Raw genomic sequence first — 24,651 nt, forward strand, 5'->3', positions numbered from 1 at the left:
CCTTTGCGGTAAAGATTTGTCCGCTTCGAGGGCAGCAAGCCTTAGTTAAGCGCCAGTCACGCCTCAAAAGGCGTGAAGGGACGAAGAAAAGTAACAGGAACCGCGGCAGCGTTACGAGGAAGCTGCAAGCAAGTTCACGAAAAACCCAGCGACTTGTATCAAAGCTACAGAAGCTCGCGCTGAACCTCAAAAAAAAAAATGAAAAGTGGGCGCGCTACAACAGCTGAAGAAGTACTCGCTCAAAAAATAAGCTCTGTCTTCAAAGCAGCAGCTCGTTGTCAGGCAGTGGTTTGAGGCAGCCAGAAGGAAGAGTCCACAGGGCATGAAACATGAAACATGAAAAAGGCTGGATGCTGGAATGCATTCTTCTCAAAATGAGAAGCCCGAAGCTCTATCAATATATGCGGAGGCAGAAAATCTTGGCTCTGCCAAGTGAACTCACCCTACGCAAGTACACAACCCCATGGGCGTCCGGAAGGGGGGTGCAAGGGTGGCGGTTGCCCCCCCCCCCCCCCCCTTGGAATTACGGATATTATTTATGCACTAGTTCCTTTTTGGTGCTAACCTACCGCCGCCCCCATCCCCGGACATCGGGTGCCCCCCCCCCCCCCCTTGGAAAAAGTTCTTCGTACGCCCTTGCACAGCCCAGTACAGGAGCGGCTACGGGTTTAATGAAAAGGTTCTGGATGTTTTAAAAAAGAAAGTTGTTCAACTGGACGTGTTCCACCGACACGGTGGAATAATCATAGATGAGATGAAGCTGGCTGAACGTCTGTCAGTGACAGCAAGTACAAAGATCGAAGGCTTTGTTGACTTGGGACCATATACACCAAAAAAAGAAAAACATTACCGTGCAATCATGGCCTCGTTTCGATATTCGCGCCGCTTATTGGTAGCTGGTCTCAAGTTATTGGCGTTTTTGGGAGCAATGAGAACGTGAAAGGTGACCTGTGGGCCAAAATTGTACTCGAGTCTACAGTTCGGACAGAAAGAGCTGGTCTCTTTGTGGACTACGTAACGTGCGACGCAGCATCCTGGAGCAGGAAATTGTGGCGCTTGTTCAACATTCGAGCAACATCGAAATAAGTGGTCTGTAAGAAGCCACATCCTGTCGACAGCGGCCGTTTTTTGCATTTTTTTTTTCGATTACCCGTACCTGGTCAAAAATGTCTGAAACAGGCTCCTCGTCACAAATTTTGACACCCTTGAGGGTTTGGTTTCCATGCAGTTTGCTCGAGAGGCTTTCAAACTTGACAGTAGCTGTCGCAATGAAGGCAATGCCGGTAATAAGCGTGCACATCAGCCCCAACAATTTTGAGTAAATGCGGGCAAGTTATGCTTTCTAAAATCCCCTCCTCGCTTGGCCACTATTGGCCACGCGCACGTAACGCCATCAGAAGGCGCCCACTAAAATCTCCTCCTCGCAATCTACGCCACTGCCCCAACAGATAGCGCTAGGGTGCCTCGATGCACAGATAGCGCGCGACGGCAGCGCCTCCTAGCGCCTCCCGCGCGTCTCGTTCGGGCGCAGTGGGGCAAGGTGGCTTTGAGTGGGGCCGTGCGCGGACGCAGTAATCACGCGGTGAGCGGCGAACAACGCAGCGCACGGCGCGTTCACCACGAAGCTTGCGGCTTGCTGCCCGTTCGTTCGGCGCAGAAGCTATGCTGGCGTTCGTGGCATCGGGTTTGCTGAGAGGTCTCCTCGAGACTCCGAGCGATTTGTCCAACGGGCTGGGCGTCGCGCCGAACGGGCGATGGCGTTCCGCGGATTCCCTGGCAGGCTGCGACACGCTGTCGCGTTCCATTCTTAAGGGCGAAGCAAAAGCGTCCTCCAGCATTTTTTCTGTACCGGACTCAGCTGGAGAAGAGCTGCGGTAATATTGAAGCCACGTAAAATTTCTTCATGAGAATTGATGTAATGACTGCAAGGTACCCAGCGGAAGCACTGAGACATACATCTGCAGGTGCTGAGAAAATAAAGGAGATGCTTTAGTTTCTTGGAGATCTGGGAGCAGCATGCTCATAAGAAGCATTTCCTCTGTGAGACAACAGCGGAGAGCTTAACAGTCACCGTGAGAATTACTCTTGAGCTCCTTCGCTATTTGCACGAACAAGGTGGCTCAGCGGCTATGGTGCTCGGCTGCTGACCCAAAAGACGCGGGTTCGATCCCGGCCGCGGCGGCTAGAATTTCTTTGGAGGAGAAATTCTAGAGGCCCGTGTACTGTGCGATGTCAGTGCACGTTAAAGAACCCCAGGTGGTCGAAATTTCCGGAGCCCTCTACTACGGCGTCTCTCATAGCCTTAGTCGCTTTGGGACGTTAAACCCCATAAACCTATAGCTACTTATTGACGTCCTGGCTTAGTCAGGATACAGCGGATAACTTCAGGATTGTTAGACTGTCATCTGGCTGCAACGGTCTCACCCGACGCCGCAACAGTTTCACAGTTCACTGTCTGCCTTTTTATAACTTGGCTCACAGTGTTGCAGGTGGGAATGCGGACAGCGATGTCATCAGTTCTTTTCTTGATACTGGGGACAAGGAGGAAACCCCAAAGCAACAGCTTATCGACACAGCGAAGCTTTGCACGCGGGACCTTCGGGCTCATGTGACAGTGCTGAAGCAGTGGAACATGATTACCATGCGCAGCGAAGTGACTCTAGGCTAATTTATTATATCTCTGGCTATGTGGCAAAGAAATGTGTGCTTCCAAGCAAGTGCTCTGTTCGTGTCGACAGCCGATTACTTCCAGCAGAGCAACGGCGCCGCATGCATGCTGCAGCATTTGTGCAGCACAATGATCGAGGAGGAATTGTTCTACCCCTCGCTTGAACTGTTTCATTTTATAACCAGGCTAGAGGACATTTTCACAAGTTGTTTCAGAGGACGAAAGGTACACAGTGAAAGTGTGACGGACATCTTGCACGATACATTGCGCTGCTCCCTTAAAGGTAGGATGCAGATTGCATGCAGAAAGTTTGACTCTTCGCGTAGTCAGCTTTTATTTAACCACACGGCTTCATTTTTTTTTTGTCAAGGGCTTGAACAAGTCCAATATGCTGCCAAAGCAAAAGGCAGCGGAACACCTCAAGCTGAGCAGACTTAATTAGCTATATTTGTACAGTCCTTGCAACCATGTATTGCATGCTCTTGCTCTCCTTGTGTTACTCTGAAGAACAGGAAAAGCATGTGTAATAAAATTTGTCAAGCAGTGGGCGCGTTTCGCGCTTTCTTTTTCTTGTTGACGTCGCGTTTTAAACCTTGCTCACCGTGAGCACTAAAAAATTACCGTGATTTCGCGCGTATGAAATAACGTGCAAATTAAATCGACGAATTCTTTGCGTCTATCCCAGATGGCAGATACTGTAAACGATTTTTCTCGAAAATCGCAGAATTGGTCCCACAAACAACCTCTGCTTCGATAAATTTCGTACTCTCGAAATATCCGCACCCATATTATCGAAATGCTGACCACCTGGGGTTCTTTAACGTGCACTGACCCCAGGTGATCAGCATTTCGATAATACGGGTGCGAATATCTCTCATAGCCTGAGTCGTTTTGGGACGTTAAACCCCATAAACCAAACCAAACCAAACCGAAATGCTAAGCTCGCGAAAAATACATCGACTGGCTTTCGTCTGCTTCTAGTTTTGTTTACGGTGAAAAGTCCGAAATCATACGGTCAGTTCAATAAAAGTCGAAGCTGGTAAAGTTGCCTGAAAAAGAATTTAAATAAATGGCGAACCAACAGTTTTTTTTCCTCCATGATTATAGTACATTGTAACTACTACCTGTAACCTCGCTACCCGAGCTGCTCGCCAAAAAGTGAATCGGAAGTCACGCGCTTTCCGTCTACTACGCATGCGCAAGCGCGCAGAAACGGTGGTCAGCATCATGAAGGAAAAAAAACTGAGGAGGGAGCGTCCGGCGACAACCTTGAAGCCTAGTCTTAAGAAGTAAAGATATAGCAAAAAAAAGAGTGTGTCCCCCCGTGATCGCACCACGTGATAGCGTGCGGTAAAGTCTAGCCCCGCTGCGCGCGCGCATGCGCCGATTAGCGCGGCAGACTAACTGTAGATCAACTTCCTTGCTGTAGACGCCCGCGCCGCGGGTCGCGCATACGCGCGCACTAAAACATACCGGAATCGAAACATAAAGGACCGGCTCGGAGAGCGAAAAACTGAGGGAGAAAACGACTTCAAAGCACTCGGCTTGCGAACGCTGGCCGCGTGACGTCATGCTCCCTCCTTAGTTCCTCCATGGCCAGCATGGAGTTTTTTTTCCTCCATGGTGGCCAGGTGGGGGAGGGGGGAGGGGGGGGAAGGGGAGTGGCTTTAAAAAATGTCACCCAACCGCCTCTTCTGTTTTTTTTTTCTTCTTCTAAGTCTAGACCGTTTTCTTTAGGGCGCCGCCATTTTAAAAAGGTAACGCCGTCTAGCGTTTCAACAGATAGCGATATCCATCATACCGGCTAGGACGGAAGCAGCATAAATCAGTATTTATGTGGTTCCGCATTCGGACAGCAAAAGTTCGGCAATTTCCTCGCTGGCGTCCCAGAACCCCCCTCGCAGCGCCGCCCCTCCTCCTCCTGTTTTTCTTCCTTCTCTTTTTTTCTTTCACGGCTGTTGCGCTCTTCTGTCTATTCCTCCGGCGAATCTGCCTCCGCGCACCGCCGCCGCGAATCTGCGCGTCTTCTGCGGCCTGGTCAGCGCGCCTCACAATGCGCTGACGCATGAACACGTAGGTGGTGGTGGAAACGTTTATTGCCAATGATGTAAATCGTAGGGGCGCCTGGTTTGCCGCAAAAGTTTGCATGATGACGAGAATTGGTCTGGGTATCGGGCATGCAGCAGTATTGGGTATTGAGCAGTCCGGGTTTGTAGTTGTCGCCAATGTGCAGCCTGCGCTATGGTGAGGGACGGAGCGGGGGGCGCGTATTCTCTTCGGTTGTCTCGGTAATACGAGAGACTGTCACGGAAGGAGACCAGGTAGTGCGCGGGCCGCGGGCGAACGGACCGTCATGTGAATCGCCCTTTAACGCCATTTTAAGTACGTGCGCAGTCGCCTTCTTTGCGCGAGGAACGTGCCGGCCACACAAATGGCTCGAAGGGCAACGCGAAAATCGCGAGCCGAACACCCTAGACGCTCGCCAGGAGCAGAACAGCTGTGAAAGAAAATACGAGCAGAATCGCTTTATTAAGGCGAAAGCCTTTAATGCCTCATACTGCCGTGAGCAGGGAATGCTAGCAAGTGTGTTCGAGTTCCGGCGAAGAAAACAAAAAAACTTTATTGAGACTGGGAATCGAACCAGGGCGTTTGGCAGTTCAATGGTAGTCGCCGCCACGAACATGGTTTGAGCAAGAATAAAGGCACATCTAGTGAACGCACGGGTTTCGTGAGTGAAATAAAACAAAGAAAAAATGCAAATATGAAAAGAAACAAAATAATAAAGAAATTAAACTATAAAACATGAAAAATATTAAAGAACACAGACCGCGTGGTCCAGAAGACGCGCAGATTCGCGGCGGTGCGCGGAGGCAGACTCGCCGGAAGAATAGACCGAAGAGCGCAACAGCCGTGAAAGAAAAAAAGAGGAGGAGGGGAGCGGAGGAGGAGGGGCGGCGCTGCGAGGAGGGTTCTGGTAAAGCCCCTGGAAATTTAGGTTCTGGGACGCCAGAAAGTTCTTCAAACAGCAGTGAAGCCGTTCGCTCGAAAAATGGCGGGAACTTCGACAGACGATGGGGCTGGAGGCTCGTCCACCGTCATGCCGATGATTTACATAGGTAAGCAAATTTGGATACCCAATGTGGTGCAAAGCGGCGATATCGTACCACTGGCCCAAACGGCGATCGAGGGAGCGACGCGGGGCAACTGCAAAATTATAATTGCCGTGATGTTTGAATTTCGGTTAGACTTGTGAAACGAGTTAGGGCTATTGAAAGCTAGCTAAGTGAGTTGGCACTTACAGCCAGACAGTAAAAAAACGCCGCGATGTTTCGGCGAAGGAGATGCACTTTTGCCATCTTCGTTAAGCCAGCCGCGCGTTTCCCCGCGATAGCTTCATCGTAAGCATTCATTGATAAATCTCAGGCATTTCAATTTTGACAGCTTTTGATGTCAGCGCGCATTTATTGTCTTTGATGTCTGTTGGTACCCATGCAGCTGTAGTTACTCCCGTTTGTTTCGATTGTTACGCTGCTGTAGCAGACATTCAAAAACTAGTTCACTAAAGCCATTTACTAGCATAGGCGTCCGTGATTGTACCATGGACCACTCAAGCTGTTTTTCGCTGCCATACAGGTACAAGCGCGATGAAAAAAAAAAAGCGAAAAGCGCGGAATACGTAGGCGCCGCGCTTTTCGTATTTTTTATCGCCTGTGCACATTATCATACAACTAGTGGCAGTGGCACAAACACTTCCATGATAGTTCAGATGAGGTACTACACAAGATGACACACTCAGCTCCTTCCAGGTGAAACTACTCAGTTCATTCAAATGTATAGAACAGATAATGTGGGGCAGTGAGCCCTAGCCCATTCAATTTGTGTATTAAACTGTGCTGTGCAATTATAAAGCGATGAAACAGTGCACTGACATCTCGCGTGCTAAACTTCATGAGGAAAGGTGCTTTGTCATGCACAGAACAAACTCTAGTATCTGTGCATGGAATTTAATTCACCTTCCTTCTCTTCGTCAGCACATAGTCAGTTTTGATGTCAAGCTTTTCACCTGAACGAAAATTTGCATCATGCACTATCATTTCCTAGCCCTCTTAATGTGCATAAATGCACGTGTTCGAAGGGAAGGCGCTTTTTGACACAGCCAGATGCAAGCGTACCTTTCACTCATAGTCGACCTTCAGCGTGGGTACTGCGTTTATTGCCATCCGTTTTTAACCAACAAAATGTTTGGAACACACACGAGAGCTGGCCGATGGGATGAAACCATTTCCGTTTATGCTTGCAATCCAAAGTCGTCACTTATTTTTGTCTGAGGGAAAGCGATGCAATTGAAATAGTTTGCACCCACACTCGTTCCGCGGCTGTTGATGCACTGCACACAGCTCGGCAGTTATTTTCTTGCGCTTGTGATACTTGCTTTTGCAGCAGACAACAATGCAGTGGTATCCTGTCAACTTTGAGTCTTCACTCACGGTGATTTGTAAGCGGAAAACAGTATACAACCACTTCATTGCTCAAAAGAATGCATACTGTGCAGAGGCATCACCACCAGCCACCGCCATCCACACATACCAGGGAGAAGAGTGAGTCTCCGTGTGCACCGGGTTCGAGGTTATTTTCCTCCTCTCCGCAAAAACGGTCTATGTTCAAGGCCAGATATCATTGCCCCATGATTCAAGACATTCATTTGCTGAAAGATGTAGGAGTGGAAGCACTTCTTTCTGCACCCTGCAAAACTAAGGTGAGAGAGGAAGGAAAATGCTACACGTTTTTCCCGATGCCAAGTCTACCATGAAAAGCATGGCACAGGTCGCAATGATTTATTTCACAATGAAAACCACTTTGCTCAGCCAACTGTAGCAGCAGTGGAGCCATCATTGCCAAGACATGTCAGCCAGATAAGGAGTGCAAGGAAAGATTAGGAGATTGAGAAAAAGCACACTTGCATAGGTAGTGGCAAACCCGCTTTATCAGAAGTTATATCAGACCCTCTTGAGACCTTTCCCTTCCTCCAAGTCCAATGAGCAGGCGGCACACACACCTCGCACAACAGCAAGTAATGGACACTGCTAAGGTGAACAATACAGCACACTTTATTCCATTCAACCAGAAGTGGAAAAAAAAAAAGAAAGACTATGTACCAGCTATCTACGGAAGTCAAATGTTGATGTTTTCCATGGGTGATTATATTTACACAACTGCTGCAACACTGGTAGAATCTGCACACCTTTTTCCATGCTGAATACAATGGTTGCTGCTGCCACCACTGCACATGATAAAATGCTGTCATTCAAGCCCAATCACAGTGTGAATGCACCAGTATGGCCAGAGATGCTAGACAGTTACAATGTGGAGGAAAATGTCACAGAGAGCAATTCCTCAAGCAGGAATACTTCCCTGTAGCAAGTATACATGAAATAGCCCTCAATGTCACTGGTGAAAAAGGAGCTAGGATAAAAAGAATAAAAGGAAAAATGCAAATCAAACAAATTGTCACAGAAAACAAAACAGCTCAGGTGCATGCATAAAGTCCCAATCAGTCAGGCGTCACACACAATTCACCCATAGTCACGAGACAGATCTAAACGTTATGGTTATGTTAATCAGCAATGGCCCCATGAAACACAATTGACTTTTATTCATGATTAAACTGCACTCCAAAAAGCCCAATTCTTTGATTTCGAACAGTTTCACAATTTTCATGTTTACCTTCACAACAGCAAAGCAAAATGCTCAAGTCCTCTGGTGGAATTCACTGTGCAATAAGCAATTCTTTGATTTCCAACAGTTTCACAATTGCCATGTTTACCTTCACAACAGCAAAGCAAAATGCTCAAGTCCTCTGGTGGAATTCACTGTGCAATCCTAGCACAATCTTCAAGAGCACTCATCACAACTGTAGCAACATATGCTACCCAAAGACCACTTCAACAAGTGAATGCTGTGACAGCCTCAGTTTCACTGACAACTGAGCTTTTCTAAAAAAAATGCTCATCACAACTGTAGCAACATATGCTACCCAAAGACCACTTCAACAAGTGAATGCTGTGACAGCCTTGTGACAGCTGAGCTTTTCTAAAACAATGCGCGAGGAGTGGGGCGTCGGGGTTGATCGCCTGCCACCCAAGAGACCGCCAGAGAAAAAGCAAAGTTTAGCGCTTGCGCGCCCGCACTGCTTTTGGTGTTCCCCTGCCACGACCTCTCACCATGCCGCCCCTGCCTCCTGCTGCTGATCCCTGGGTGCCTGCCACAGCTGGCGGCTTCTTAACGGGAGCAGTCGCCGTGGTAGCAGGGACTGCAGGAGCAGAGGTCGCAGCAGATGAGCTCACAGCAGTGCCAGTCTTCGCAGCTGGCGCCTTGGTGGCAGTCCCTGCTGACTTGGGTGTCGCGGCTGCTGCCTTGGGAACGGGAGCGCTCTTAGGGGGCACTTTAGAGAGCTTAGACACAGCTGCCTTGGATGCAGCTGCTGGAACAGATCTAGCTGCGACAGGCTTTTTCTGCTCTTCCACTTCTTCCTCCAGATTCTTGCAGCCATTTGTGTCTGGAACATTTAACTCCCCCTCACCAGAAGTTGGTGCTGTGCCAGCATCATTCTCGGACCCCTGTTTACCCTCCTTGAGTGCAGCGCCATCTTCTGCCGAGTGCTTATCCTCCAGTGGCTCAGACTTAACCATAGCTTCAGGCTCTGCCTGCTCTTTAGCTGGAGGCTCTTCCTTCACTCTGTCTGGGAGCCCCTCTTTTTGTGGTTCAACCTCATGCGACACCTCGGCAGGCTTGTCTTGCTTGGGCTCCTTGGCTGCATCAGCTGCAAACAACGATACGTGGTCCTGCAGAAGAACTCTACACAACAACCTATATGCAATGACCTTCCATAGCTCTCCTAAATCGAAAGTGGGCAGGCGTAGAGCTGAGCTCGCATGTAACAGCCCCACTAACATTCACTTATGTAAAATGACATGACCACCAGGGGTGGTCAAAAGTTCCCACGCCGCTACGACCGAGTCAGGAGCAATTGCTCTCCGCTGTTGCGGCGCTGCCATCACTGGTGTGCCTCGGCACACGCCGGCTATGAGGGTGTGCGCTGAGAGGGTGCGAGGTCCTCTCTCCTTCTTGCTCTTATTGACAACAAAGCTGAGAAAAAGCTAATGTGACATGCGCCCTCCCTTTTCACTCTTTGAATTCCACTGTGGTTCAGAGCGTGGCGTGGCCGCCAGCATGAAGCGTTACTTTACAGAAAACTGCTACCGCTACTTTACAGAAAATTTTTCGGAAAGTAACGCATCATGCCGGCGGCCATATTTAGTTAGGTTCCGTGTGCTTCTCCGTATTTTTCGGCTTCCTGGCGTACGATACCATGCGTTTACGTTCACATAAACTCTGTAGTGGCTCTTTAAGCCATCTGCGTGTTTTCTCAAGAGCTGTTTTCTTGAATTTCCATTTTATTCCCTGGAGATTCGCAACATATAAACTTTGTCAGAGTCCAGCGTGTTTGCTTATGCTGTGGAAGAATTCTTGTTCACTGCAATGTTGCAGTGCTCGGTCCTAAGCTTAGTGTTAGTGAGTGAATTCGAAGCCTCTACGCACGCAATGCTGGCGAAGTCGCTGATGTGCTGGAACAGTCAGCGTGTGTTGTTGAGGCTTTCACAACGTATTTTGTGTGCTCCTATGCAGAACGTTCAGTCTATTACAAGGGCGTCCGCAGAACTTTTTCCAGGGGGGTGCACCCGATGTCTGGGGGTGGGGGAGGCGGTAGGTTTGTAGTTGTTTTCTACTAGGGCATAAATAATATCCGTAATTCCAAGGGGGGGCAACCGCCCCCCCTTGCCCCCCCTTCCGGACGCCCATGGTCTATTACAACTATGCTTAGTTTAGTTTCGCCTCCATCGAAATTCGGCCGCCGCGGCCGGGATCGAACCCGCGTCTTTTGGGTCAGCAGCCGAGCACCATAACCACTGAGCCACCGCGGCGGGTTTATTACAACTATGCTTTCAGCGCTTACGCGAGTTCCTGTGTGCTCAGGGGACGGAGAACTTATGCGCCATAATGTCAGAAAATAAGCGCCCAAAGGGTATGAGCTTCACAACCCGCCATCATATGGCCAATTAAGGTGTTGAGGCTATGCGTGATTTTCTTGCAGCTGTTGTCTGGATTTCTCTTTGTGTGCTTCTCTTGTGATGTCCATATCGATTATTCATCGGAGCGGGAGAAATAGTTGGTGTGCTGTGACTCTATGCCTAGGCCCGGCCATGTTTATAGTTGGTGTTGTGCTCATGCTGTCAAACTCTTGGCGTTCAAAAATGTCACGCTTCGATCATGACATGGAGCGAATCATTCTGCCCCTCTGCCGCCTATCTGACGCATCCGTTGTATATGGACAACAGGCTCTAAAAACAAACACGGCATCGTCACCCTTGTATTGCACAGCAAAGAACACGCGACATAGACATGGCGCACGCCGTACTAGCTTGTTTGCGGCTTTGTTATCAAGGACAGTGAAAAAGAGAGAGGGACTGACGCCCTCTTAGCGCGCACCCTCGAAGTTGCGTGTCTGCTCTCCGCTGCAGACAGTCATAGCTCAATCGGAGCGGGCTGGGAACTTTTGACCACCCAGCACTTTTGTGCAAAGTGTACTTTGACTCTGCAATGACAGGAAACAACAGTTTTGAAGGTGTCAACAATGAAGCTATCAAATCAGTATTTTTCTACACAACACAGGCAAACTCACCTGCTGCATCAGTGGCGGCCTTTGATTCTTCGTCACTAAATATTTCATCAGTTACAGTGAAGGCCATCTGGCTAACATCTTCCTCCTCCTCTTCAGTCTGCTTTTCTTTTCCATTTTTGGCCTTCGCAGCAGCTTCTTCTTTGCGCTTGATATCCTGTAGCATGACCATTACTCATGTTTTAAAGGTCTTCACAAGGTGAGAAAATGCTAATGCTTCCTGATTTGGAATATGCCGCAAAAACTAGGCAACAGACAATGCAAATTATACAACAATTTAATCCAGGAAAAGGCTTACTAATTAATATACAGTGCGGCTTATAAACCTCATCACATTCAGAACAACTGAATCTATCCAGAAAAAAAAAAAACAAAAAAAAAACTTTTAAGCCTGCGGTATAATGATGACCGTCTACAAACTCCAATATGCAAGCAATACACTGTGCTTGCAATTTCCGAATGTGAACACAAATCAGGGTCAGTTCAAAGCTAAAAAATCAGCCATATGCTTTCGTGTAGACTACACAGGCATATTTCGTGAGGAAATTTGCACCACTGACACTTGTTACTGCTTCACCACTTAAAGGGACACTGAGGAGAAATTGAAGTTGGCTCGTATCGACAGAGTACCAGCTCCTGATTGCAAAAACGCCACTCATACTGACAACAAAGCTCTTGTAACATAGAAAAGAGCAAGAACCACAATACAGGTATCGCCGCCACAGGCCAAACTCACAAGTACAAGCGTGATGACGTCATAGGACAAAGCAGTGTTGCTAGAACCAATAGTTCTAGTAACACTAGGACACGAGAAGCCACGAATCACTGAGGCGCAGCCAATGCACGCGCAAATCCCCTTGACGTCGCCAGATGGTGCCACGTACCCGGCAGCAACGGGACTAATCAGCGCCTGCTCACTGGTGGTAGGCGGGCTCCCAGTATTCCGCTAACGGCAACAAGGTACACGGTATGCTAAAGGTGTCTATTTGCGAAAACTTCGTTGACGACTTCGAGAGCGGGATCCATCGTAACCCTGGCAAAACGCCGGTGCAAACGTAAACGAAGCAACGGCTGCAATAGCCAATAGATGCCTTCAACGTGCGGCCGGCGGTAGCTCTCTTTTCGGCTGCTGCTAGGCCGCACTGCTGGCCACCAGAAATCACGGAGTCTGCGTTACGTCATGTTTCACGTCACTTAGTCCTGTGTCGTCATAAGAGAATCCCAAGTTTGAATCAGAGTGGCGGGAAAAACTTTTTCAACTTCGAATCCAAATTTCTTAGAAATAAATGCATCTTTCACTGCCGGCCAAGTGGCAACGAAGCCATGAAATGCCGAACTATCGGATTTTGCTCTAAAAAAAAAATATTAATAGAGCTCTCCTCACTGTCCCTTTTAACTAAGTTGTCTACCACACGGGTGTTTCAAAGTTCACACATTTCTCCTATGCACTGATATTTCCCTCACAGAGTACACATACACAAGTTGTCCGGGAACAATGACTTCGTGTGGTAGCTAGTTATAACTGGAGCTAGTGTCAGACAAATCACTTTGCACTTCCTTGATTTTCACAACCACCCAATTGTTATGAGCACTTTGTTTTGTGCTCAAAAAAGGAGTTTGAGAAAACACAATATTGACTTCAGAAAAAATAAATCAATCAGCCAACACTGGAGAACCAGCATTATGACCCATACCATGATGAGCAACCTCAGGGGAGTTGAGTTGTGGACTGCATATCGTGGCATGCTGGAATGACCAAATTTAAATGCTACCGCATTAGTCAGCGAGTTCATGAAGCCTGTGCTGAAAAGAGGCTCACTATTTCTCCACTCAAGCCAAAGAGTACGTTCAGTACACAAAGTGGGAATGCACACATTTGTGGGCAGCAGGAAAGAACTCCCATGGGGGAAAAAAAACAACAAGGAAAAGTGGCAGATGGCGCCTGTCAGGCCATCGAGACTGTGATAAAAAAAGGTCAATTTGCCAGCATGAAATCACCATTACATGAGAGGTGCCAAGAAGGAAACCAGCCGTGAAACCTCCAACTCAAAAGATGCACAGAGGAATGGAATGCACTTACTCTGTGTCTCCTATAGTGACCCTGTGTGCGACAGTGATGAGATTTCAGCTCAGTCTTCAGCAACAAGTTGCAAAGTGTGCAAAAGTAGGCACGGACTTCCTCGAGGTATTCCTCCCCTGCATCCATATACAACGCTCAGTATGAGACACGTGCAATGCTCGGAGTAGTAGATAATAGCTTCATAGCACCATGTGGCATTGAAATGGACAGTTAAGTGCTGCTTCAGGTACTAGCTGAGATAAACTCCAGACTCATAAGGGTAACAGTTAACGACAGATATTTACATGCAAAAGCAACACTTTGGGCTACGAGGCATGTCATAATGGAGGGCTCCAGAGAGATGTCCACTACCCAAGGTTCTTTACCATACACCAAAATCTCAGCACTCGAGTGGTTTTGCACTCTGTCCCCAACTGAAAATCGTGCTCACCAGCCAAATACTTTTGGTCACTGAACCACCACAGCGGGATCATTCACAAGCAGAACTAGGTCACAAAAGATCTGCAAAGTTCCTCCTAAGATTCTTTGCAGGTGAGCAATAGCATGAGCCAGCACGTAAAATGAGGTTTCAGCTGATGCTACTGATGGAATAACACTGCAAGAATATTTCTTTTCTGTATATGTGAAGCTGAAGGCCAATGGTGCTGGCTATTATCTAAGGCAAGACAAAAATCCGAACAAATCAAGAGAAACACTAAAGCTTGGTTAATATGCACAGCCACAACACTCACCTAGAGGACCAGCTGTCTCATCCACTTCATTGTCAAGTACTTCCACATTCTGCCAAGATCAAAAGAAAGTATGGTTTACTCAATATGAACGGAGGATGCATGCTGCAATTACATGAACAAAGACCCTATGCCGGCTGTGATGTTCCTTTCTCCCTCCCAGTATTCATGCTGCCCTACACTGCTCTGGGCGACGCCATGCGCCTCGTCACCCAACACTACCACACACACCAGCAAGTAAATGTCTTCAGGCAGTTGTAGACCAGTCTGTTCCTTACCTGCTCGTCTACTCCTACATTCACTCCTCCACTGGTCCTCCTTGCACATCCCTTTTTACAGCGAAAGCAGTTATAGCTTTGGTTTAGCCCTATAGCCCAGAATTCTACAGCGTCAGCTGCAAGACCTTATTACTAGTAAATTAAGTGAACTGAACTGAATGCAATTTAATTAAATTTAATTCAGTTCAACGGTTGGCCCCTGGCAACCGTGGCAGGTAGCAGCCACTTGCTATGGTTGCCAGAGGCGATGGTGGTCAGATCCAATCGCCGAATCGCATTAGCACAACTAGGCTTTTCCTTACGGCTAATAATAGATTCCACGATCAAATGAAGGGTTTAATGGTTAAACCGTTTGAATGGTTAAATGGTATAACAGCTTTTGCTGATTAATGCACTAAGCCAGTAAGCTCAGCACTACAAATTTTTTGTGCGGAACATCCTTTTCTCTCCCATGGTACAGAAAAACAACGGCTTGTGTCCTCCTTATCCCTTATATCCCTCTTGTGCTTCATGGAAGGAGCGGATCACTTCCACTGTCCTCGCTGATCAACCAGACACGAGAGGGTAGCTGTTGTCACTGGGACACTAGACTGCTTAGGGGCCACATCTCACAAGGAGGCTTCCTTTTTCGTACCTACAGACATTCACGCGCCCACTCACCTTGCGGTGAAAGTCACCAGCACAGTGTTGCTCATACTGCTTGCGGTTGTTAAAGCCCATGCTGCAAGGGTGGCACTTTGGGTACTTTTCATCCCTTTTCACCTACCCAAGAAAACAACAGCATTGACAAGATATCAAGAAAACGATTCTAAGCACCAATACAACTTCATTGCATCATTTGTAAGCCCCATACAGAATGAAATGCACTAACTGCCAGTGGTACAGCAAACATGACGTATACCACAATTATCATATTTGCAGGAACATAATGAAATTTTTTTCCCCTGGAATCGGTTTGGTTTGGTTGGTTTGGTTTATGGGGTTTAACGTCCCAAAGCGACTAAGGCTATGAGAGACGCCGTAGTGGAGGGCTCCGGAAATTTCGACCACCTGGGGTTCTTTAACGTGCACTGACATCGCACAGTACACGGGCCTCGAATTTCTCCTCCAAAGAAATTCAGCCGCCACGGCCGGGATCGAACCCGCGTCTTTCGGGCCAGCAGCCAAGCACCATAGCCACTTAGCCACCGCGGCGGCTTTTTTCCCCTGGAATCATCTGCCTCAGAACGTACATAGTGTTGCATTGGAAACCAAGGTACAAATACAGCACATATGTATATATTATGTCACTGATCTACTAAATAACTCAACCAATAGGCTCTTCTGCACCCAGGAGAAGTCAACTTTAAGACAGCCTTGTGCAGTAGATGCTGTGTGGTACACACAGGCGGACCAGGCAGTAGCCACAAATGCAGAAAGAAATGAAGAGATAAAAAAAGGAGCAAACAGGCACAGAACTGGGAAGTGCAAAACACAAAGTATCAGTGGCAAGAAGCAGAACTGCGTATGTTAACACGTGGAAGGCTTTGCCACACATAATAGTGCCACACATTTCTCAGAACCACCTCTTAAATTACACTGACTGCATGGAAGCAGACGCAATGTACACACATATAGCTGTTGGCTACAGTTACCCTCACTAGGTCGAGCTCGCGTTATTACTGTAGTCATTCATTTTTTTTTTTTTAAAGCAACTGAGTAGTAATCAAGATATGTTCTACGATTACAGTGAAAATGAAAAGCTCCTGTCTCACACTGACAGACTTGAACACTGTAAGAGCGATAAAACTAACATTCATACTCCTAATTTTTGTGGTGAAACCTTGTACCTCATCTCGGTAAAATATGACCCATTTGCTTCGAGATGAAAAAATTTTTTCTTCTTTCAAAAGAGTTTGTGATATTTTATTATGGTTTACACTCTATTCCATCCAGCTTTCCATGAAAAGCGACACTTCCTTCGCATCACTGCGTTGAGATGTTTTTACCAGACGGCACCACAGTATTCTGAATTTGGTAATCGAAGAGGTAACCATGCTCAACTAAAACTGCCATCGACGAGGCATACGTCACTGTGTTGTGACATTTTGGCAAGTCAGGTGGGCACTAATTTTGCACACTGAAAAACTTGAGGGAACACTGAAGCTCTGCCTTGAGGGTATGACTTCGACATTTACTATGCCATTGCATCCTACACAGCCTCATAGCCGAATTAGCAGATATGCACTCAGGCCCAGCCTACCTTGTGGTCTTCATTCCGCCGATGGTCAAGGAAGCTGCCGTCGAAGTGCACCTCACAAACAGTGCACCAGCCCTCCTTTGCTTTAGCGCCACCCTTCTTAGGCCTGTGTAATGACAAAATATAAGGTAAAATGCCCTTAAAGGATGGTAAACAGCAGTAATCCAGTCAAGCCTCCTTATAGCAAACAGGTCAAAAATCATAACATAGTTTGGTGTGGCCAAAATGTGCAATATTAAATACCATCAAAAACGCACACAACAGCAGCACAATTTAGTCAGTGAACAGATGGCAACTCAGGTAATCCTTAACAAAGAGCAGGCCTTTTGAGAGGTCTAGAGAGGCTTTTTCCCAGTTTCAGCACAGTTATGAAGGTTATACCATTATAGGTTAAGTTATACCGTTCAGTATGAACAAAAATTTGGGGAAAAAGTAGATAGGAAAACGTCCCTTATAATTGTTTTTTTTTTTTTCAGATACAGCCTTTGCAACCAAAAACAAAAACTAGACTGACTCATCATCACACAAAACAAAAACACGACGTCCAGACAGATGTAAACTGCTTGATTAGACAGCATTAAAGTATGTAACCTGTAATGTGGTCATGCAAATGAGTAATTAAATGAAATCCATCAATTGACAAACAACATGATGGGTAGTAACACCTCACCAATTCGAGCTTCAAGGAACCGGAAGAAATGCCTGAATTACTGTAAAAACCCACATATAATCTGGACTCTCATAAAATACCAGATGCAATTTGGAGATAACAAAAAAAAAACTTTCATACACGTTTAATGCGAGTAAGGAAAGCTCACCGAAAGAATTTACTTGCGCTGCATTTCGCGCTTGACTCAGTGATCTGATGGACGCTCGCGAGGCGTACGCACTGTGCCCTCCGTGTGTTTGTGTCCAGCACCACCTCTGTCCTCTGATTGTTGTAAACCGACGTATGCACGGGACAGCAGCAGCAGACAGCGGCGGGCGAAATTCGAATGCAGCTTGATTTTGCGATATACTGAGGCAGAAAATTTGGACGACGCTTAAGCTACCTTTAAGAGTACAATGCGAAGCATTCGCGCTTTGTTGCACAAGGCCTCAACTATCGCACTGGACGAACGCTCCTCAGTGGTGTGCAGCAGCATGGTACAATACTTGCTCAGCTGTGGCGTCCTCTCCTGTGTTTGCTGCTGGCTGCAAGAACGCGTTGCAATGTGCTTGCCTCAGTGCTTCAAGGAGGAATGCTGATGCCACAAAGCACACGTCTTTCTTTGAAGCAGGCCACGTAGCGGGCATGCCCCGCACATTCAGAGTAGCGCATGCCCACAAACTAGCGGTGTGGACTCCACAAAATTGCCCCTATCGATGCCCACATATATGCTACCTGACAGTTCTGACTCCCGATTCATGGCTGACTCAAGTTGCAACTAACAGTTTTGTGACAGATCTTATGCAGATTTGAACATAATCAGCCACGCACCTGTGCAACAATTAAGGGGCCCCCAATCTTTGTGCAAGGAATCGCATCACCAGGGCAGGGCAGTGGGTTGTTTGTCGTTTTTAGCAAACCCTCCAATGTGTGCCGCCTGAAACAGACGGATTGCTGGGGTAATCTGCTTGTTGCCGCATCCACCGCAATCACTTTTGAGCATGTGGTTGCGGTGAATGTCCTAAGCACGACAGCTATTTGTATACGCATTAGGAAGTCATTACGCAAGAGCCAGCACAAACTGAGCATGACCTCTCTCACCGGCCGCCATCATTCACCCTACTTTCATTCTTCACCATGCTCTTCGCTTTTGCTATAGGTCTGCCAACTACACAGACAATGCGCAAGCCAGGAATGAGCTTAAGAGCTGCGCCCTGAAAAACAGTGCGCTTTCGTGTCGCAATTGTTTGAACCAGGTGGTCGGCCATCTTGTTCTCACCATGTTTGATATAAGGCAAAGCCCACTTGGGGAATTTCGCTTGAGGTCCAAGCCTAGCAGCATCCGAATGTAGTCAGTACATATGATAAACAACAAGAAAGCGCAGACAACGCCTTTGTAGTGTTTTCCTGACATTTCAAACTCGATCTCTGGATATTCGGTCCAGATACTGTGGTTCTGACACGGCAGGATTTATGAAAGCCGGCATCGCATTTGATTGCCACTGAATGTTCATAAATTTTCAATCAGTATTCAGAAATTCTCTAATATCAGTTCCTCGAATTGAATACCTAGCGAATGAGAAACATACTCTATTCTCATTCGAAATTTCAAATATTCACACATCCCTAGTTAAAATGCTAAGGTTAAAACAAAGATATTTTAAAAAGTCATACAACCATCCTTTCTGCTCCTTCTGGGATGCTGTCGACAGATGCGAGAGGCGTGAATGCTTACAGACTGCCCGCCTGGCTACCAACCCTTTGCACCTTAACACCTGTAGCACTGTGGCACGTGCTACAAGGTGAAACAAAGATGCAAGCCATAACGGGAACACTTGCCGCCCGCCATCAGAGCGGTGCAGCACCACTTGGCACTGGGGAGTTTGATTAAGTACAGTAAAGCCTCGTTAATTCGGAAAACACATCAGCATTATTCAAATGTCGAATTATTGAATGACCACCCCAAAAACTGCATGCGAACTTCGGGCTTCAACGGACCTTAACATTTTGAAATGGTGACGATAACTAAAAAGTCTCCTCGATTTGGCTGCACTTTCTGCAGCAGTGTCAGTGCAGCGAGTGCCACTTTGGCACTCGTTTCAACTTCGTGCTGCACGAGTTCTTTAGCACTTCTGCTTAGCCTCCCAGTGAGTACTCTTCTCGTGCAAGTAGCACAAGGTGCTTGACGCGCTCCATAGCTGACAAGTCGCACACAGCTCCGCGGCCATGCTTGTTTTAGGTGACCGGTGTTGAGATGGCCGCATACCCGCGCTAGACGCGGCATCTGCTCCATACCCCCATCAAACAACTGAAATTACATTGTGCATGCGTGCACGCATGAGTGTGTGTCTGTGTACATGCGTGTAAGCGACTGGCTGGCGGGCACACTGCGTATGTATTCTGACCTTTCTGTTCAGCCTCGCATGCTGCTTTACACCATCTCTCATTTGTGTGCAAAATTATTACACTCAGCACCATGGAGCGTTTGTATAAGACAGAAGTTGAGACGTTTTTAATATGTGGGCGGTGGCAACGTTTTGCGATGACTCGATGCGATAACATCCATTCCTCCACTTACAGGTCGCCAGTCAGCCCACATCTTTGCCTTTGGAAAACCACAGATGCTTTTCGGATAGACTGGCAACTGCCTGAACCATGCGCACAAACTGTCAAAGGTAGTATTGAGCAACATTCTCAGCAACCTTTTGAATTCAAAGTACAAGTATTTTGTTCGTTTCCTCTTTAAAATACCTGTTGATTCAGTGACGTTTGGTTTAATGGGGCTTAAGGGGAGGAGACTGGTCTTCGACGTATTTTCCTTACTTTCAGTCCAATCCTAATTAAACTGTACCACCTTGCGCAGTTTTTTACACTGATTTCAACAATGAAATTACCTTTCTCATAAATTAGTCGGTTTCCAAGATAATTTATTTCAATTAGTCATTCATTAGTACCTCGGTGCAAAAAAACTGCTCAATAAAAAATCATTTTAATATATGGCTACATAGTATGGTGAGTAAAGAGCGCATTAATCAAAACCTTTTTTCCATTTTACCCTCATTAGTAATTTTACAGCACTTGGAATATCAATCAATATTCAAGGTGTGAATGCAATACATCAATAAACTTTGTGAAATTATAAATTTCTGAAGTGCGATTAAACAAATCTGCTTCGATTATTGCACACACTGTGCCTTCAGCGTCCCTTAGCAAACAATACGACATCTCTATCTGTCGTATTGTTTACATATCGACATAATAAGACAGCCAGATGTCCAAAATTTTTAAGCCATTAAATTGTCTGCTCCTGCATAAATTCAGCCCACATGATGATCTGAATTTAATATTATGGTCAAGATGCTGATTTCATGAAGGAAAAAAATTGGTACAGTTGGAAAATAATAGCTGTAGATTCCACAAATGCCATTTTTTGAAAACTGACTTTTTGGTCATTTTTTTGGCTATGAGGGAGGCCGTAGAGAAGGGCGCTGGAAATTTCGACCACCTGGGGTTTTTTAACATGCACTGACATTGCACAGTACACGGGCCTCTAGAATTTCGCCTCCATCGAAATTCGGCCGCCGTGGCCGGGATCAAACCCATGTCTTTCGGGTCAGTAGCAGAGCGCAGTAACCACTGTGCCACTGCGGCGGTCGACCCGTGCCACTCTGCACAACGCAATGGAAAGGGCGATGTCAAATTCTTCACTTTTGGAATGAACAAACTTCATAGCCGCCCTGCAAAATTCGTCACTTCGAGCAAATGCACAGCATTAAAAAAATTGAAAACAATCCTACATATACTAAAACCACGCGGCTGCAGTACATGGCTGCAGCAGACGAGCATTTCTGCACTAGATTTGGCTGCTGCACCGGAAACACTAATGCCAGGCTACCCTTGCACCGCAAGAACTGGCACTGCACTGGCCCGGCACTTTTTGTGAACTTGTGCTCTAAGTGCAGCCAAATCAAGGAGACGAAGTTATGTGCACTTGCATAGCCGGCACACAGTGCCGCCCAGTTCGAAAGCAGCAAGTTCGGAGCAGTTTGGCGCAATCTTCCAGATTTTTATCAGGATGGCGCAGTTCAGCGAATTTGATGCAAGATTGGCATTGCTGCACAATGCAACTGAACTGCCACTACCACAGAAGCATGAAATTAAGAACTAGCTTGCCAATGATATGAAGTTAACAAGCAAGGGTTGTCACTAAATGATAGTCACACTTGAGCAAACACACTGCAACTGTGCCTTAGTACAACAGCTGCAATTTGTCTGAACGGATACGTATGTGCAGTGGTATTACATGGGCATGCATAACACTGCAATGAACAATAGAAAAAGTCCTCACCCTTGATCCTGACGTGCACTGCCATTCTTCTTCTCAGATCTACCTCCTGGCTGTCCCTTGGCACCAGAACCTGCAGGCTTGGTAGGCTTGCCAGAAGGCTTTGAACCTGTTTTGCCTAATCCCTAACAAGAGACAAAAAAATAAAAAAGGGCAGCTCCCAGTTCACACTTCGTATTAGCACATAACTAGCATTCGCTTTACCATGAGGCCGTGTGTCTCCTACTGTACTCAAACAACTGAAGCAGTTAGTTATACGAGGTTTTATGGCGCATAAGCAACTGTGGCTATCATGCACCAAACACAAGGTTAGATGGTCCGTTATATTAAGTGTACAGATGCTATGATGTTATATTAGATTTAAAACACTTGTTTTCTTCAGAAACTTACAAACAAGAGAAAAATCGACGACTGCTTGCTCGCCTAAGAGCAATGCGGGATGAAATGAAATGTGTTCATTGTAAAATACAGTAAAAACTTATCTTCTAAGTCCTTCAAGATGCAAACGAGATTAAAATGTGATTAACTGTGAGCTCATCACCACACATTTCACACACAGGTTTGTCGTTTTTTTATGGGCGATGTGTGTGTGACCTATGCGTAAACGACATAAAATTACTTCGATAACACGCTCTTCATAGTGCCATGATTTCCATTCTTTTAAAATGGGCTTTACAGAATGCAGCTTGTTGTTTCCTTCATTTTCCCAAGAAGCTTGCCATTTGGATCTTAGTTTGCTACATACTAACTTCATGTGATCCCTAGATGGCAAGTTCGCATGTTTTATTTCCATGGTTCTGGTTTATTGGGGTTTAATGTCTCAAAGCAACTCAGGTTATGAGGGACGCCGTAGTGAAGGGCTCCGGAAATTTCAACCACCTGGGGTTCTTTAACGTGCACTGACATCGCACAGTACACGGGCCTCTAGAATTTCGCCTCCATCGAAATTCGGCCGCCGCGGCCGGGATCGAACCCGCATCCTTCAGGCCAGCAGCCGAGCGCCGTAACCAATGAGCCACCGCGGCGGGGCACATGTTCATGTGGTGTACAGGTTTTCCGAAAGCGCGTTAGTGTGACGTCACACGATGTAGGGAGAGAGTACCACGGTGGTAGCGGTTCGTATTTCATTCAGTATGTTCAGAACTTTGCATTTTCCTTCAAAGCACAACAGCAACGGCTCAATGGCGTGAGGCTTGTTGAGTATTCGGGATCGGCATTTCGTGTCAATAGGGTAACAGGGATGTTAAGGCTGAGAAAGGATTTTAAGGATGTATGAACAAGTCAGTGCAGTTCTTCTATCTTCCAAGGCAGGTTCATTAGTTTCCACATACAGACTTGCTTTTGGGGACGTTCTGTAAGCACCGGAAGATAACTGTAAACAAAGACTATGAATAGGATCTAGTCGTTTTATGTAGGATGGTCTTGCTGAGCCATATACTATGGACCCATAGTATAACTTAGAGCAAAGCAGAGAACGATATATATATGTACAGGCATGCCCTATCAGACCCCCAGCGTTTTCTTGACAGTAGTTTCAGCACATTGGGCCTGGGAACCTTTTTTAAGTTGTATATATATGGTAAGAAAGTGAGTTTTTTATCAAGGTGACGCCTAGAAATTTATGCTCTCGCTTGACTGGTAGTGGGGTTTAGTTTAGATATAGTGTGGGGTCGGGCTATAGGCCTCGCCTCAAAGAGAATAGAACCGCTACTTTTTTCTGAGGATAAAATCTAAATCCGTTTCTATCTACCCAGGTAGCCAGTTTATTTATTGTCACATGTATCTGTCGCTCACAAGTAGGTATGCTGGAAGACGCGCATGCTATCTGCAGGTCACCTACGTAAACTGAGTACATTATGGATTTTGGGATTACTTTTCCTATGGAGTTCATTTTGATGATGAATAAGGTCGTGCTGAGGATGCACCCCCAGGGGTACACCACTTTGTTGAGTAAAAGTGTCGGAGAAGGTTGCGCCCAGGCGGACTCTGAACGTGCGGTTGGCCAGGAAGTCGCTCAAACAGCTCAGCATCCTACCACGGATACCTAGGTCCACTAGGTCACGGTGGATACCAAACCTCCACGTGGTATCGTAAGTCTTCTCCAGGTCGAAGACCCCGATACAGTGTTGGTTGTGGATGAACGCTTCCCAGACTGTGTTCTAAAAGCGGACAAAGTGATCCCCCCCCCCCCCCCCCCCCCATTGGTGTATATCTAAAAGTCGCTGGGACTGAAGTATGAAGGCTAGTCTGATGTTTAGGATGCTTTCGAATGATTTTGCTATACAGCTAGCGAGTGCTATTAGTCTGTAACTGATGGGACTAGTTGGTGGTTTGCCAGGTTTTAGGAAGGGTACTAGATTGTTGCTTTCCATGCTTGAGGGATTTCTCCAGCGAGTGGTCATGAGTGTGAGTGAGTTGTTGTGAGTGTGAGCACGAGTGTGAGTGGTCATGAGTGTGAGTGACTGGTTGTAAGTGCAAGTGGTCATAAATGTGAGTGTGAATGAGTGGTTGTGAGAGCGAGTGGACATGAGTGCGAATGAGTGGATGTGAGTGCGAGTGGCCGTGAGTGTGATTGAGCCACCTCTTACGGTGCCGAGGTATGCCTGCAGTGTATAAGCCGATAGTAGTCTTCATGTAAGCATGTTCCGAAGGGAAGTTTTTGTTTTTCTACTGTAGTTTATGCTTTTGGAATGTGTGTGTGTGTAGTTGGATGAGCTTGAAACTGTGAAAAAATGCACACCTAATATGTTGGCCTGCTCTTCTAATGTTGTTTGAGTACCGGGTGTTGTTAGCATTGAAAATGTGAAAGGAGTAAAACTCCCAGTGAATTTCTGCACCTGTTCTCACATTTTCTTTGATGATAATGAGCTGTTTATCATGGATATGTACTGTTGCCATGATGCCCTTTCTGCATTGCGTCTAATATA

General features: G+C 46.7%; 1 protein-coding gene across 2 annotated transcripts in view; it reads right to left on the bottom strand.

Annotated features, from left to right (window-relative positions):
• Positions 1–7,760: 7,760 nt before the first annotated feature.
• LOC149354228 (uncharacterized) overlaps positions 7,761–24,651 on the bottom strand; it is a 51,081-nt gene continuing 34,190 nt past the window's right edge. For both annotated transcript variants that reach the window (XM_089583186.1, XM_089583187.1), the window contains exons 6-12: positions 21,728–21,849; positions 16,734–16,836; positions 15,152–15,253; positions 14,217–14,265; positions 13,486–13,601; positions 11,409–11,562; positions 7,761–9,488 (exon numbers count right to left, since the gene is read on the bottom strand). In XM_089583186.1, the coding sequence (XP_089439312.1) occupies positions 8,836–9,488; positions 11,409–11,562; positions 13,486–13,601; positions 14,217–14,265; positions 15,152–15,253; positions 16,734–16,836; positions 21,728–21,849 (1,299 nt within the window). In that variant the 3' untranslated portion in view covers positions 7,761–8,835. The remainder of the gene's footprint in view (positions 9,489–11,408; positions 11,563–13,485; positions 13,602–14,216; positions 14,266–15,151; positions 15,254–16,733; positions 16,837–21,727; positions 21,850–24,651) is intronic.

The sequence above is a fragment of the Amblyomma mixtum genome, chromosome 3, assembly GCF_055824585.1.
Source record: "Amblyomma mixtum isolate Tamu chromosome 3, ASM5582458v1, whole genome shotgun sequence".
NCBI classification, from domain to species: Eukaryota; Metazoa; Arthropoda; class Arachnida; order Ixodida; family Ixodidae; genus Amblyomma; species Amblyomma mixtum.